Raw genomic sequence first — 16,644 nt, forward strand, 5'->3', positions numbered from 1 at the left:
TTAATTAGATGGTTATTTCTTTTTATTTGATTTACTTATGCACGGTTAACAATGGCTGAATGTTTAATTCATTAGGTGTGCAGATAATTATCCTAATGTTAAGATTTAGGAGGTAATTTGGAGTTAAAATATTTTTTTTTATTTTATTGGATCAATTTCAGAGTCTATTATTTATGTTGTTTACAAAAATCATTGTCTACTTAATAAAATCCTTTCTATTTTACTAACGAAAAAACATAGGAGCCAACTTTTAATAATTAGCTAATTTTAAGAATTAAGTTTATATTTTAGAATTTAAGGTTAATATTTAATAGTTGATGATTTAATGTGTAAATTTAAATTAAATTAAATAATTAAAAAAATAACTGATATTAATTAAAAAAAGTTAGTCACTACTTAACTTTGCTCGTATTATATTATTAGTGTTATTTGTACAACAAATAAACCATCAATGCACATTCACTTGTACTAATTCTAAAAGATTGTTGTTCATTTAATCATCATTTAATTGGCAAACTTAGTGTGAATTGGTATCGGTATTCGGTAATGTCAGTTTTGATTTGTATTTCTTTTTATCTTTTTGTATTTCTTTTTATCTTTTTCTTTAGTTTTCTTCATTTCAAGCTCAAGCTCCTTGAAGTGCTCTTCCTGGGCTTTACAAAACATTCCAGTGAAGTTGTGCAAAGTTGTGACAACTGAAAACAAATTACCAAAAGTAATTAGCACGCAATTGCTACTTGATAACACTATATATATCACTATTACGGAAAGAATACAAGACTACCTTTTGAAGGAGTTTAATTAATAATAAGGAAATTTTTCAATGAAAAAAATTAAGAATATTATGTAATACGCTTGAAAGAAAAATAGTAAAATGAACTATTAGTTCATATTAGTTTCGGTTCTTAATTAGTTCACTTAAATAGCTTAAAACATGGAAAATCTAAAAAATAAAAAATAAATAAATTGAGGAGCAACCTAGTGGATTAGGTCCAACAAATTAAGCTATTCCACCTTTTAGTTAATCCTTGTGTGTGATAATATAATTATGGTTATATTGAACCTATCAAGAATTCTATATAGTCAATAAACTAGTATTTTTATCCGTAAAATAACATTACGAAAATATACGTTTTTTAAAATTATAGTCCACTTTATTATGACAATATAGATTATGTATGACTCAAAAGATTTATAAAATCAAATTACTTTTAAAAAAAAAATCGTGTTTATTTAAATAATTTATTCCATAACTATCACAAACATATTTTACTTTCTCCTAATAAACGCTAACTTCATAAATTGTTTTTATAAAAATTTATTAGAAGAAATTGAAAGAAGATATTATTATAATATATTATCTCCAAAAAGATTTGTATTTCATTCTTTTAAAAAACGAGTTTGAAAAGGATTAAGTACGATTTTGGTTCCTAACGTAGAGGTCGAAAATTTATTTCGTCTTTGACCTTTTTTTCACTACAAATAGTTCTAAAGGTTTAACTTAATTTTAAGATCGTCCGAACACTCATTCCCTCTTCTTCCCCAAAATAACCAGAAGAGAAGCACAGAAGCACAAGCAAACGCAGAAACCGAAGCAGGTAGAAACAGAAAGCAGAAGCAGAATAACAACAATCAAACAACAACAACTAAAAGAACAACAACAATAATAACAATAAATAATGGAATCAGAGCAACAACAAAAGTAGAACCAGAACCAGAAGCAAAAATAGAAGCAGGCATAGGCAGAAGCAACTAGAAGTATCAACAACAACAATGGAATAAAAGAAATAAACAGAAGCAACCAGAAACATCAACATCAACAACAACAATAGAATAAACAGAAGTAAAACACATTCCTTTAAATATGAAAAATTAAAGAAAAAGGAATAAAAATTTGAAACAGAACTGTAGGGACTTCGAGGCGGTGGTGGAGAAGGAGGGGCTGTTAACTGCAAATCGCGAGGGGAGGAGAGCTGCGGTGGTGGTGGTGGATCGCGTGAAAAGGGCTGCGGCAGTGGTGGCGACACCGCGAATTGCGACGAGAATGGTGATGCGGTGGTGGCGGGTTGCAAATCGCGACAAGGAGGGCTCTGTGGTGGTCGGCGGCACTGCGAATCGCGACGAAGGCAGGAGTGTGGCAACGAGAACGGTTCCGTTCCTCTCTTCTCTTTCTCTCTCCCTCTGCTCTCTCCTCTCTTGCCGTTAGTGTGAGTGTGTACTGAGGAAGAAAGGAGCAGTGGCGAGGAAGCAGCGGTGGCGACGTGGAGATTCCCCACCTTCCCTTCTCCCTTTCCCCTTTTCTGGAACAACGCCCCCCCCAAAAAGCGCGACCTTCCCTTCCCCCTTTCCCCGTTTTCTTTTTGTTTTATTTTATATTTTTTTAGTTAGAGATAATTTGATAATAAAAATAAAAAATTTGGTAAAAAGAACAATTTTAAAATTAAGTTAAACCTTCAGACTATTTTGTAGCGAAAAAAGGCTGGAGATGAAATAAATTTTTAGCCTCTATGTTAGGGACTAAAATCGTACTTAACCCTTTTAAAAATAAGAGAGCAAAACGAGTGTATTATTTTTTAAAGGGTTAACCACTAAAAACGCTCTCAAGTTATTCAGACGCTGACAAAAATACCCCCGAATTTTACTATCGACAAAAATGCCTTCAAATAATTTAAAAACACAACAACAATACCCAACAGTAAATATATATTTTCAAAAAATACTTTAGAGATTAAAGTTTGATGCAATTTTTTGCAAGCATGATTATAAAAATAAGATATTATTATAGATAAAAATTGGTGATTTTTCGTTAAGCATATATTTTTTTTATAATTTTTTTTAACAACCAATAATACTTTTAAAAAATCACAAAACAATATATACTTAACAAAAAATCACTAAATTTTATTTAATCATGCTTGCAAAAAATTGCATCAAAATTCAATCTCTAATATATTTTTTGAGAAATACATATTTAATGTTAGTTTTTTTGCAAGATTATCTAACATTAAATATGTATTTCTCAAAAAATACATTAGAGATTGAATTTTGATGTAATTTTTTGCAAGCATGATTAAAAAACTGAGATATTATTATTCTTAAAATTTGGTATTTTTCATTGAGTATATATTTTTTTTGTAATTTTTTTGTTAACAACTAATAATACTTTTAAAAAATCATAAAAAATATATACTTAGAAAAAAATCACCAAATTTTAAGAATAATAATATCTCATTTTTTTAATTATGTTTGTAAAAAATTACATTAAAATTTAATTTTTAAGGAATTTTTTGAAAATATATATTTACTATTGAGTATTGTTGTTATGTTTTTAAATTATTTAAAGACATTTTTGTCAATAATAAAATTTGGGTGTATTTTTGTCAGCATTTGAATAATTCAAAAACATTTTTGGTAGTTAACCTTTAATTTTTTTATTGATTACTCACGGCTAGGTAGTTAGTAATTTGAATAAAATAAATGAATTTAACGTTGTAAATTACCAACAGTTATGCCGGTGGTAAAATGAACAGGTGAAACTTTTTAATTTTCGCGCCTAGCTGTATATTACCACAGCTTAACGCAGTGTTTCGTTACTGTCGGTAGAAGACAAATTCGATTTTAAATTTACACCCCTTTTGTTATGGAGTGGATCCTTTTTAATGAAAAAAAATGCTGTCAAATGTTAAATCTAACTATTTATTATTTTTTTTTATTTAATTTTGATTCCACTTATAGAATTAAAGGTGAAATATCATATTTTATTTTTTTAAGTATTTTTTTCATTGAAAAAGATCTATTTCCACTTTCCTCTTCCATCTCCCATTTCAGATTCTCACTTCTCTCTCTCTACTCTCTCTCTCTCACTACGGCACCTTTTCTCTATATTTTCTCTTGTCTCGGAGCTCAAATCAAATATTCGATCGCTGTCATTGCGACCGCAGTAAGTTTTCCTTTAATTTTATAATACTATAATTAATTTTTTTAATTATTTTGTCGATGCTAATATTATTGATGGCTTTTTCATCAGTATTAATAATTTAATTTTACCGATAGTCTAGTCGTTAGTTTAATTGGATTGGATTTTTAGTAGATTATTCACCAATATAATTTTATTGACAGTTTTGCTGTGAGTAATATTAAAACGTGTTGTAGTAAAATAAATTTTGTCCACATGGCACAAATTAATTGGTGACAGTAAAAGTTTTGATGTGTTATCGGAGTAACTAATAATTTTTAGGGTAAAAAACGTATATGAGCCAAGGGGAGTTTAAAATTATCTAAATCCGCCAAATAAAATTCTGATACATCATTCTACCAAAGAACAAATTAATGTAATTCAAATCAATATAATTCGAATTAGATTTGTATGTAATTCGAATTGATATAATTCGAATTACTTGAAAGCATTGACAACACGTAATTCGAATCAATATGTCACGAATTATAAACATAGAGTTCGAATTATATCAATTCGAATTAGTAGAGAGACGTGCTTTGAAGGGAGTTCGAATCAAGTTGATTCGAATTACTCTATTTTCGAAACTAGTAGTAATTCGAAACGATATAATTCGAATTACTCTCTTTTCGTAACAAATTCTAATAAATTTTTTTAATGAATTTATTTAAATTATACTACAAAAAATATTTTATTCTATGCAAAATAATTTTAAAAAAATAGCTTAAAAAATATTTTTTAAATTATTTTGCATACAATAAAATATTTTTTGTGGTATAATTTAAATAAATTTATTAAAATATTTTTTCGTAATTAAATTTTTTGTTAACTTTTTTTTAATGCATAAATGCTGATCACGAGATTTCTTTAAAATATTAATGAGTTATCAATTCGAATTCCATACAATACACTTTTGTCCATTTTTAATAGCTCATAAATATTTTTTAATAATTTTTTTTAATAAATTTATTTAAATTATACTACAAAAAATATTTTATTCTATGCAAAATAATTTAAAAAAATGGCTTAAAAAATGTTAGGAGTACTATAAAAATTTGTAATGTTTTAATAACTTAGGTAAATACATGCATGTACTCAAATTTTAAATAAAATACTCTACATAGTCAATAATAATTTAGAAATTAAAAAAAATATTTTATTCCATACAAAACAATTAAAAATATATTTTATTTATTTTTTCACACATATTTACTGTCATTATATTGCTGTTGGAATCCTCATATATTTCTAATTTTTCAACCAAACCTTCACAAATTCTAATACAATCTTCATATAATTTTACTTGAGATATGTGTCTCATTTTTTGTGATTTGTATAAGTGAGTCAATATATATAAATAGGTAATAGACGTATCAGTACAAGTTTTATTATTGACTAATGATAACTCTATTTATATTAATATAGAGAGTAAATCAAATAAATATTTAAATTATTGGTCTCTAAAATTTAAAAAAAAATATTATTCTTCGTTATAAATATGTTTATTATATATTTTTTTAAATTTTTAAAAGCTATTTTACCAAACACAATTACCATACTTGTGCTTATTAAAAACTATTTTTAATGTGATTTTACCAAACGCAAGTGCTGTAGCCTTTAAAAAGTCGTCTTTTAAAAGACAGCTTTCATAAGCTACTCTTAAAAAGTAAAAGCTTTACCAAACCAAGCCTTATTCAAATTATACGGTGAGCAATTTGAATTATATACAATACTCTTCTGCCCATTCTTGATAGCTCATGAATATTTTTTAATAAATTTATTTAAATTATACCACAAAAAAATATTTTATTGTATGCAAAATAATTTAAAAATATTTTTTAAGATATTTTTTTAAAATTATTTTGCATAGAATTAAATATTTTTTGTAGTATAATTTAAATAAATTCATTAAAAAATTTATTAGAATTTGTTACGAAAAGGGAGTAATTCGAATTATATTGTTTCGAATTACTACTAGTTTCAAAAATAGAGTAATTCGAATCAACTTGATTCGAACTCCCTTCAAAGCACGTCTCCCTACTAATTCGAATTCATACCATTCGAACTCTATGTTTATAATTCGTGACATATTGATTTGAATTACGTGTTGTCAATGCTTTCAAGTAATTCGAATTATATCAATTCGAATTACATACAAATCTAATTCGAATTGTATTGATTCGAATTACATTAATTTGTTCTTTGGTAGAATGATGTATCAAAATTTTATTTGGTGAATTTAGGTAATTTTGAACTCTCCTTGGCTCATATACGTTTTTTACCCTAATTTTTATGTATTTTATTACTGTATGGATTTATTCAAATTTTATTAATTATTAATTAATAGCATGATCTTTGTATTACATGTCCATGAAATTTCGGTCCATCGTGTAATAAGAAGGATCTCAATTGACTTGATTTAGTAAAAACTCAAGCAAAAAAACCAGAACTACAATATGGAAATCGAAAACAATCATGAAAACAAGGGTAAATGATAGCTAATATATAAACCAGCACTAATTAAAATGACAATTATATTTGACTCCTTTACTCACCTTGCTCAAAAGTGCAGCGAGATGGATCTTCTCCAAAATAAATAATTAAGGCATCCACATTCCTACCCTATAAAAAATGTAATAATTAATAACCTAAATAAATCATAGCATTTAATTGATAGAATAAACATTTAAATTTGATCTCCAAAAAATTTTAAATCAGGCTAATCTGTTTGATGAATATAATTCTCGAAGATTCTTAGAATATAAAAATTTATAAGGATTAAAGTATTTAATTTAAATTTTTTTGGAGGTCAATTTAAATATTTATTTTAATTTTTAATATAATATATATCTACGCCCAGGCCTACCACAATAGAATATAGCGAAGCCAATGCACGGACTTCAACATCCGCAGAACGTAGGAACTCTTTCAGATTCTGAAGAAAAATAAATAATAGTTTAAAGAAGGAGAAAATTTTGTTGAATAAAAATTTAAACATTATCCAAGAATAGTTTATTAAGGACTTTCACATAAGAATTTCTCAATATTATATACTTATTGTGGATGGTTGTGATATGGATAATCTTTTCTTTGAGAATTTCTTTCCAAAAGAGTAAAGTTGGCTAAAGGCTGAAAATTGTAATTAAATTTAAAAAATAATTTTTATTGTAAAATAAACAATTTTTACTCTTCACTTGAGTTTCCTATTTGCCAAAGTATTATCCTTTTACTTTTAATGAAATATATATACATGTTTACAAACTTGTAGTTGGTGTTTTGTTTCACCATTTTAACAACTTCACAAACGAATTTGAATATGAGAAATAGAATCCATTACTCTTTAAACGAAACAATTCTTTATGGCTATGTGAAGTTAATTTAGGAAATGTGAATTACTAAAGAAAGGAAATGAATAAATTAAAATAGGAAAAAACACAAGAATAAGGAAATAATTCATGATATATAGTTGCTGCGAAAAGCATTATACCTTGCAGAAAATTTCTGATATAGAACCATCCTTTTCTGAGGTTAGTAGTTCATGCTCAACTTTTTCTAATCCTTTACTTACAGCTTGCATCTCCTCTGCAAGAAAGTTCATTTGGATCTGCATCATAATATCATACGTAAGTATTAACTACAAATGCACAATATATGTCAAAAAAATTGAAAATGATTTGCCATAAAAAAATCCAAACCTTTGTTGCTGGCTCTAAATTCGGAAGATCATTTGTGAAGTCTAAAACTTCTGGAAGCTTATTTTCCAAAACCTATATGTGATGAAAGTAATGAAAAAACTATCCAATGTATTATCCCAATTAAAAATGCTGGTGGACAACATAGCTAGAAAGCTGTCTAATGCCAAAATAGATAGGAAATCGAACAAAAACAAAAAAAAAAAATAGAAAAATCATGTACCTTACAAAGATAATGCATGAGAGTTATCTTTGTATTCCGTGCACGTGTCTCTGAGAGTTTAAGAAGACTATCTAATTTAAATCCAATGGCAGAACCTATAAAGGTTGGAGAATACAAATAAGTATGTTGTATAGAGCTCGTCTGTTTGTACATTAACCTAACTATTTCTTCCAGAAGAAATAGAAGTAAAAAAAGAGAGGGGAGTGCTAGGGGAACAATGAAAATTTTGAACAACATAAACAACCACCAATCAAATGAAAATATACTACACTCTAATTTAATGCTACTAATTAAATTTACTCTTTTAACCCTATTAATTCACATTGTTTACACATTGTTCAAAAATCTTGTTGGTTACTTATACTTTTCCAAAAAAAAATATATCTTTAAGTTATTTGTCTCAAAAAAGAAAATCGAGTTTTATTGACAGCCTAGACTCGGTTAAAATGCGTGGATAAATTATCTATATTAAAAAGAGGAAGAGTTTAGAGGTTAGCAACTTTATTAAATTTTGGTCAGCATATAATCAGTAAAAGAAAAGTGAGTAATTTCATATTATTAGATGAAATCTCACACCATTAAAAACATCATTGATGGCTACTTGATGGCTACAAATTACAAAAGTTATTGGCCCTAACACTCCTCTTAAAAAAATTCAATAATATTTTACTGATAGTCTGAATAGTCTGTAAAATTAAAATAATTATAGCAATGAGGTTAATATTTTTTCTTGGGTTGGAATGCTTATAAACTACTAGGGTGCAACCTTTACCATAGTAGTGTAACTCATAAATGCTCTCTGTACACCAATATTACATAATTACCAATTAAAAAACTGCTTAATAAAAAACCATCTTATGATAATTTTCAAAATATTTTGATACTTGTGCTTCCCACACCTCAGATCTTATAACAAATACAAATTAGAACTCAGGTAATCTCCATGTATCTTATTAGGCTATGCGACTTCTTACAAAGTCTCGCTCAAGTTAGAAAAATAACTATAATTAGAAATGTGGTGTTTGATGAGAAAAGATTTTTCTACAAGGATGGAAATTTTCTTGCAGCAATCAATCCACTAACAAGAATGCTAGCCTCATCTTTATCTCATCGTCCATCTCTGTCATCCTAAAAAAGTCCTCACCGGTTTAAAAACTACTAAATTTTTGTTGGTGGTTTCCAAGTCAAGTAGAACCCACGACTTAAAATGATAAATAAATAGATGAGTAAACTACCATTTCTACTCACGAAAGTTGAAAACGCTGACATATCTACTCATAGGAAAAGGAAATTATCATTTGTACCCATGAAATATGAATTTCGCATAACAAAATTATCCAAGCACTAAAAAATTACCTAAAATCCCTAAATTTAGTGGTAGAGAGAGGAGTAGTTTAAGATTTTATTTAATTTTTTAGGATTTGGATAATTTTGCTTGTAAAAATTATTTTTTATGGGTACAAATGGTAATTTTCATTTTCTATGGGTAGATATGTCAGCGTTTTCAACTTTTGTGGGTAGAAATGATAGTTTACTCTAAATAGATATAAGAAAGAAAGTGGCTATATGCCACGGTAAGAGAAGAAAGAAAATTTGTATCTCTTTATTTTTAAAAGAAGAAAAGAACCGAGAGTGATAGAGAGGGGTTTCGACGCCGAAGAGAAGAAGAAATTGGGGGAAAAGAGTAGTGCCATTTTGATTTTATTGAACTTATAAATTTGCTCTATTTTTGTGAAATTTTAGCATGTTGGTCCTGTGTAGAGATTACCATTAGGATATAACTTACTAGTTGTATTACCTTCTATTTTGTATGATTCAAAATATCCACTTTTGTGGAGGGTTTTGGTTGATTTCATCAATTTTAATGATGTATTTTATTGATTGTTGATATGCCCTAGTGTTACTAGAAAGACTGATTGCGTACGCATTATTTTAATAGTAGAAGTTTTACTGGATTAGGTCCCGTAGGTTTTTTCCTCTTTTGGGGGGAGGAAATTTTCACGATAAAAATTTTGGTGTTTGATTATTTAATTTCTACCATTATATTTGCTGCTTGGAGTGTCTTTGGTGTTGCCTATTTAATTGCACAGGTTGTGAAAAAATTATTTTGGTACTTCCACTGTTAGATAGGTTTTTATCTGAACTTCAATTTTTTCAACAAAGTGGTATCCAGATCTTTGGTTATTTATTTCTGTGCTGATTAAATAGAGAAAAATACTCATGGGACAAATATGGTCATATTGAATTCCAAAAATTATTCGATTTGGAAGAAATTCTTAGAAGATATGCTGTACAGCAAGGACTTGTATGATTCTGTGGAGGGGAATAAATCCAGAGGTACCAAATTCGATGCTAAATGGAAGAAGTTGAATAAGAAGGCAGTTGCTTTGATTAGACAATGGCTTGATCTCACTGTGTATCCACATGTTGATACTGAAACTAATGATACTGAGAAGATGTGGAAGAAATTGAAAGAGTTATATGAGAGGAAGAATATGCAAAACAAAGTATTTTTTATTAGGAAGCTTGTCAATATGAAGTATATTGAACATAAATTAATGTCGGAGTACTTGAGTATTTTTTGGGAGACGGTGAACTAACTGACAAATAATGAAATCACTTTAAATGATGAGTTGCAAGTCTTGTTGTTGAGTTCCTTACCTAATAGTTGAAAAATTTTGATTGGGACACTGACTAACTCAGCTCCAAAAGAGAAGTTGACGTTAGCAATAATTAAAGAGAGCATGTTGAATAAAGAAGTCAGAAGAAAAAAGTGGAGTTTGATTAATGCCTCCTCTCAGTCAGAAGTACTTGTTTCAGAGTCACGGGAGAGAAGTCAAAGTAGAAAACCTTACAGTTCTGACAGGTTAGAGAGTCGAGGCAAGTCAAGAGGAAAGTACAAGACAAAAAAGGAGTTCATTTGTCACTATTGTGGCAAGTCGGGACATATCAAGAGGTATTGTAGGTTCTTGAAAAGAGAACAATCAAGGGAAAGGAACGAAGACAAAGGTAAATATAGTGATAACAAAACTACTGCTATTATTTATGAAGATGTTTTTATCACATATGATGAAAATTATGTTAATCTTGTCTGTGATGATTTCACTTGGATTATAGACTCTAGTGCCTCATGTCATGTCACTATGAGGCATAAATTTTTCACTTATTATACTGTTGAAAATTTTGGCAAGATCAAATTGGGAGATAAATGAGTATGTGTTATTATTGGTATGGGTGATGTGCGGCTTGAAATCAACATAGGATGCAAGTTGCAGTTGAAGAATGTTAGGCGTGCACCAGATATGTGGTTTATTATGATTTTAGTGAAGACATTGGATCAAAAGAGATATTGCATTTCTTTCGGTAGTAAAAAATGCAAGATTACCAAAGGGGCTGTCATTGTTGCTAAAGAAGATAATAGTCTCACTATTCTCTACCGGTTGCAAGCAAAGTTGTACAAAGATGAGGTGAATTTAGCTGATGATTCCTCTTCTGATTTGTGGCATATGCATCTTGGTCACTTGAGCGAGAAATGACTAAGTGTCTTAGCCAAGAAGTACTCACTTTCTGTAAAAGGTACAAGTTTAAATACTTGTACTCATTGTTTTGATGGAAAGCATGCTACAATATTATTTCATAGTTCTGGACCTCATAGGAGGTCATATATTCTATATTTAGTTCACACTATGGATGCTAAGACATTAAGTGGTGCATCATATTTTGTTACTTTTATTAATGATTATTCTCGAAAAGTGTGGACTTTTATTTTAAAATCTAAAGACCAAGTGATCGGTATCTTCAAACACTTCCATGCAAGTGTTGAAAGAAAAACACAAAGAAAATATTGAAATGTGTTCGAGCAGATAATGGTAATGAATACATGGGTCCATTTGAAGAGTATTGTAAAGAATTTGAGATCAAGCTTAAAAAGACGGTTTATAAGACTTCTCAATATAATGGAGTTACAGAGACAATGACTCGCACTATCAATGATAGAGTCAGGTGTATACTCTCATGCAAAGATGCCTAAATTCTTTTGGGATGAAGTAATGAGAACTGCAGTAGATTTGATCAGCATTTCTCCTTCAGTTCCAATAAATGGTGATGTTCCAGAGAAAGTTTGGAGAGAAAAATATGTCTCCTATAGTCACTTGCGAATGTTCAACTGCAAGACTTTTGTTCACATTTTAAGAGATGAAAGGTCCAAACTTGATGGAAAGTCAAAGTGGCATATCTTCATGGGTTATAGTCACGAAGACTTTAGTTATAGATTATGGAATCCGGTGAGTAAGAAAATAATTAAAAGGCGAGATGTAATTTTTCTTGAAGACCAAACTATTGAAGACCTTGAGAAGACAAATAAGCCAACAATAATTGTTAGACATTTTGCTGATGATGAACCTGGTCCTTCCATTAGACCCCTTGTTGATGAGGGAGATGTACAAGTTGATAATGATGGTGATGATTTCCATGATGAACCTACACCTCAACTTGAGGTGCCAGATGCAGAAGTTTCACTAGATGTTAAAGTTTCATCCGAACCACCAATTGAGCTTGAATTGAGAAGATCTACCAGAGAGTGTCACCCTTCTCAGAGATATTCTCCTCATGAGTATGTGATGAACACTGAGACTGGAGAGTCAGAGAGCTACCAGGAAGCTATGTCTAATGAGCATAAAAAAGATTGGTTGAAGGCCATGCAAGAAGAAATAAAATCCTTGCATGAGAATCATACATTTGAATTGGTGATGCTGTCGAAGGATAAAAGAGCATTCAAGAATAAATGGGTGTTCAAATTGAAAGCGGACGAAAATGTCTCACAACCAAGGTACAAAGTTCGGTTGGTTATGAAAGGCTTTGAGTAGAAGAAAGGTATTGATTTTGAAGAGATTTTCTCTCAAGTTGTGAAGATGTCTTCTATTCGAGTTGTGCTTGGATTGGCGGCTAGCTTGAATTTTCTCTCAAGTTGTGAAGATACCTTCTATTCGAGTTGTGCTTGGATTGGCGGCTAGCTTGAATTTAGAGGTTGAGAAGCTTGATGTGAAGACTGCATTTCTTCACGGTGATATAGATAAAGAAATTTATATAGAGCAACCAGAAGGTTTCGAGGTTAAAGAAAGGGAGCATCTTATATGCAAATTGAAAAAGAGCTTATATGGGCTGAAGCAAGCATCAAGGTAGTGGTACACAAAATTTGATTCCTTCATGGAAGGTCATGAGTATAGTAAGACTTCTTCTTATCATTGTGTATATGTTAAAAAATTCTCTGATGGTGATTTTATAATTCTCTTACTTTATGTTAATGACATGTTGATTGTTAGTCGACACTAAAAAGATTGAAAGTCTTAAGAAAGACTTGAACAAATCCTTTGCTATGAAGGATTTGGGTCCTGCAAAGAAAATCTTTGGCATGAATATCACTCGTGACAGAAAAAATGAAAAACCGTGGTTATCGCAGCAGAAGTACACTGAGAAGGTTTTAGAGAGGTTTAGCATGAGTAATTCTAAACCTGTTAGTATTCCACTTGCTAGTCATTTCAAGCTGAGTTCGCAGCAATGTCCTACAGGTGAGAAAGAGAAAGAAGAAATGAAGAAGATTTCATATGCATTTGTAGTTGGCAGTTTGATGTATGCTATGGTTTGTACCAAACCAGATATTGATCATGCTGTTGGAGTTGTTAGTCAATTTTTCTCTAATCCTGGCAAAGAATACTAGCAAGCAGTGAAGTGAATTCTCAGATATCTTAATGGTGCTTTCAGAATTTGTTTATGCTTTGGAAGTGGCCAACCTGTGTTGGATGGCTACACAGATACAGATATTCCTGGGGATATTGATTTAAGGAAGTCTACTTCTGGTTATATGATGACTTTTACAGGGGGAGCTGTGTCGTGGCAATTTTAACTTCAGAAATGTGTTGCTTTGTCTACTACAGAGGCAGAGTACATTGTTGTTGTTGAAGCTTCTAGGAAACTCTTGTGGATGAAGAAATTTCTACAAGAGTTAGGCATCAATCAAGAGAAGTTTGTGTTATTTTGTGACGGCCAAAGTATTATCTATCTCAACAAGAATCCGACGTTTCACTCTAGATCGAAGCACATAGAAGTGAAGTATCATTGGATACGTCAAACGCTTGAGATGAAATCATATGCACTTAAGAAGATACATATGACAATGGTTTAGATATGATGACTAAGAGTTTACCTGCAATAAAATTTGATTCTTGCAAAGAGAAGACGGATTTAGTAGAGTAGTCTATTCTCACTTGAATCGGTGAAGAGGAGATTTATTGGTGGGACCCACAACTTAAAACAAAAAAATAAATAAATAAAAGAAAGAAAGTGGCTATATGCCACGGTAAGAGAAGATAGAGAGTTTGTATTTCTCATTTTTGAAAGAAGAAAAGAACCGAGAGTGAGAGAGAGTGGGGTTTCGACGCTGAAGAGAAGAAGAAATTGGAAGAAAAGAGCAGTGTTGTTTTGATCCTATTGAACTGGTAAACTTACTCCATTTCTTGTGAAATTTTAGCATGTTGTTCTTGGTGCAGAGATGAACATCAGGATATAACCTGCTAGTTGTATTGTCTTTTCTTTTGTCTGATTTGAGATATTTACTTTTGTGGAGGGTTTAGGTTGATTTCATCAATTTTGATTATGTATTTTGTTGATTGTTGAAATGCTCTATTGCTACTAAGAAGACTGATTGTGTACCCATTATTTTGATAGTGAAAGTTTTACTAGACTAGGTTCTATGGGTTTTTTGTCCCTCTTTTAAGGGGTTTTTCCAAGATAAAAATTCTGGTATTTAATTATTTAATTTTTGCCATTATATTTGCTGCTTGGAGTATCTTTAGTATTATCTATTTAATAGCACAGATTATGAAAAAATTATTTTTAATGCTTTCAGTGTTGGATAGATTTTTATCTGAACCTCAATTTTTCCAACCATTTTGGACCTACATCCATCCCTCATATGCACAACAATAAAAAAATTCAGTCACCAGGTTTTTCACTTTTCACCAGGTTTTTCACTTTTATCCCTATCTCAAGGTTTGATCGACCTCCCTTAGCTCCCTGAGCCACTCCTATTCCTATACCAATTTCAACTCTAGAAAGAGTACTCCCAAGAACGAACCCTACCTCCTAATGTAACATAGCAAGTTATCAATATTTATCTAATGACTACCAGAAGTAAATCTTATGTAGTGAAATCTTGGGAATTTCGGCTAGCATTAGAACTTAAAATAGTGAGATCAGAGAAACTCTAGTCAATCAAAAATGGAAGGAGGCAATTGATATAGAGTCTAATGCCTTAATGAAAAACAATACATGGAAATTATTGTCCATACCAGAAAATAGAGAAACAATTGGTAGCAAATGGATGTTTAGAGTGTAGTACAATTCTGATTGTCAACTACGAAAAATACAAGGCGACCTTAGTGGTACAAGGATTCTTCCAGACACTTGGTTTTGATTTAATTTAAATATATTGTCCAATTGTAAAGCTAACCTTTATAATGATAGTATTAACACTTGCATTGAAAAATTCATGGCATATTAGAGAAATTAGATCTCAATAATGCATCTCTCCATAGGAATTTAATGGAAGATGTGTACATGAAACATCCTTAAGGTTACTCAATTGGAGATGAAAAGCTACTGTGCAAACTAACAAAACAGGATATGGCTTGAAGTAAGTGCCATGGGCTTGGTACTACAAGCTTTCTACTACTCTACAATATCTCAAGTTCAATGCTACCGCCTCTGATTTTTGTGTCCTTACAAGGTTTTAAGGAGACTCAATAACATGTGTTGTTGATTGTAGGGGATGTCATAATCACAAGAAGTTCAAAACTGCTATTTCTTAGGTGATTAACCAGCAAAATGGAAAGTTTGAAGTTGAAGACATAGGGGAACTACATTGTTTCTTATGAATTCAGATGAGCAGTAAAACTGAAGTTGGATGATTATTACATAGTCAAGAAAAATACAACAATGAACAATGACTTGCTCAGCAATAAGGTTAGATGGTTGGTTGCAAACCTTCCTTGGTAAAGATTTCTGTATTTGGGATAACTAAATTTACATAAACATCAGTGTATAGATTAGTGGTTCAAAGCTTACATTATCTCTCAATATTTCACAACCAGAGTTATCTACTATGTATGCAAAGTTTCATAGTTTAAGCAAACTCCTCTTAGGTACCATTGGAAGTTAGTTAAAAAAAACCCAAAATATGTCTGTGGCAAGGTATGGGTTGCATATGTACAGAAGCAGCTCCTTCAAAATCACTGTTTATACTGATTTTAATTAGGAAAAAATCTGAATGATAGAAAATCAATTGGTGGCATGTTGTGTTTTTGGGGTAAATCTAATCACTTGCTTTTCTAAAAAGCAAACTATAGTTGCAAGATCTAGTGTAGAAGAAACATATAGAGCTATGGTGAATTTGGTACCCGAATAAGTATAGGCCAAAAACCCGCTGTTTGAATTAAAGGTTCACACTCTCAGCAACTAGGGGTAGCAAACAGGTCAAAGTCCGCGTAGTCCGATTCGTTTAACTTGCCAAAAAAAGTGGTCCAGACTAGAAAATGAAATCCTCCTTAAAAAAAAGCCTGCGTAATCCGCGTGCTTAACTCGTGATCATTTGCAAGGCGAGACAGACAATATCGCACGAGCGTCCACTTTTTTTTTTTCCCCCGAAAGTGTCTAACCCATTTCCAATTAAAAAAAAAAGAACTTTATCAACTTAGTTTGTAATAATGTTTGTTTGATAG

At 30.5% G+C, this 16,644-nt stretch overlaps 1 protein-coding gene across 1 annotated transcript in view; it reads right to left on the reverse strand.

Annotated features, from left to right (window-relative positions):
• LOC107632889 (formin-like protein 13) overlaps nt 407–16,644 on the reverse strand; it is a 23,866-nt gene continuing 7,628 nt past the window's right edge. Inside the window, exons 12-17 of the mRNA XM_016336527.2 lie at nt 7,871–7,965; nt 7,651–7,722; nt 7,443–7,559; nt 6,822–6,890; nt 6,511–6,577; nt 407–695 (exon numbers count right to left, since the gene is read on the reverse strand). Coding sequence (XP_016192013.1) covers nt 550–695; nt 6,511–6,577; nt 6,822–6,890; nt 7,443–7,559; nt 7,651–7,722; nt 7,871–7,965 — 566 coding nt within the window. The 3' untranslated portion in view covers nt 407–549. The remainder of the gene's footprint in view (nt 696–6,510; nt 6,578–6,821; nt 6,891–7,442; nt 7,560–7,650; nt 7,723–7,870; nt 7,966–16,644) is intronic.

This window comes from Arachis ipaensis, chromosome B03, assembly GCF_000816755.2.
Source record: "Arachis ipaensis cultivar K30076 chromosome B03, Araip1.1, whole genome shotgun sequence".
In the NCBI taxonomy this organism is placed as follows: domain Eukaryota; kingdom Viridiplantae; phylum Streptophyta; class Magnoliopsida; order Fabales; family Fabaceae; genus Arachis; species Arachis ipaensis.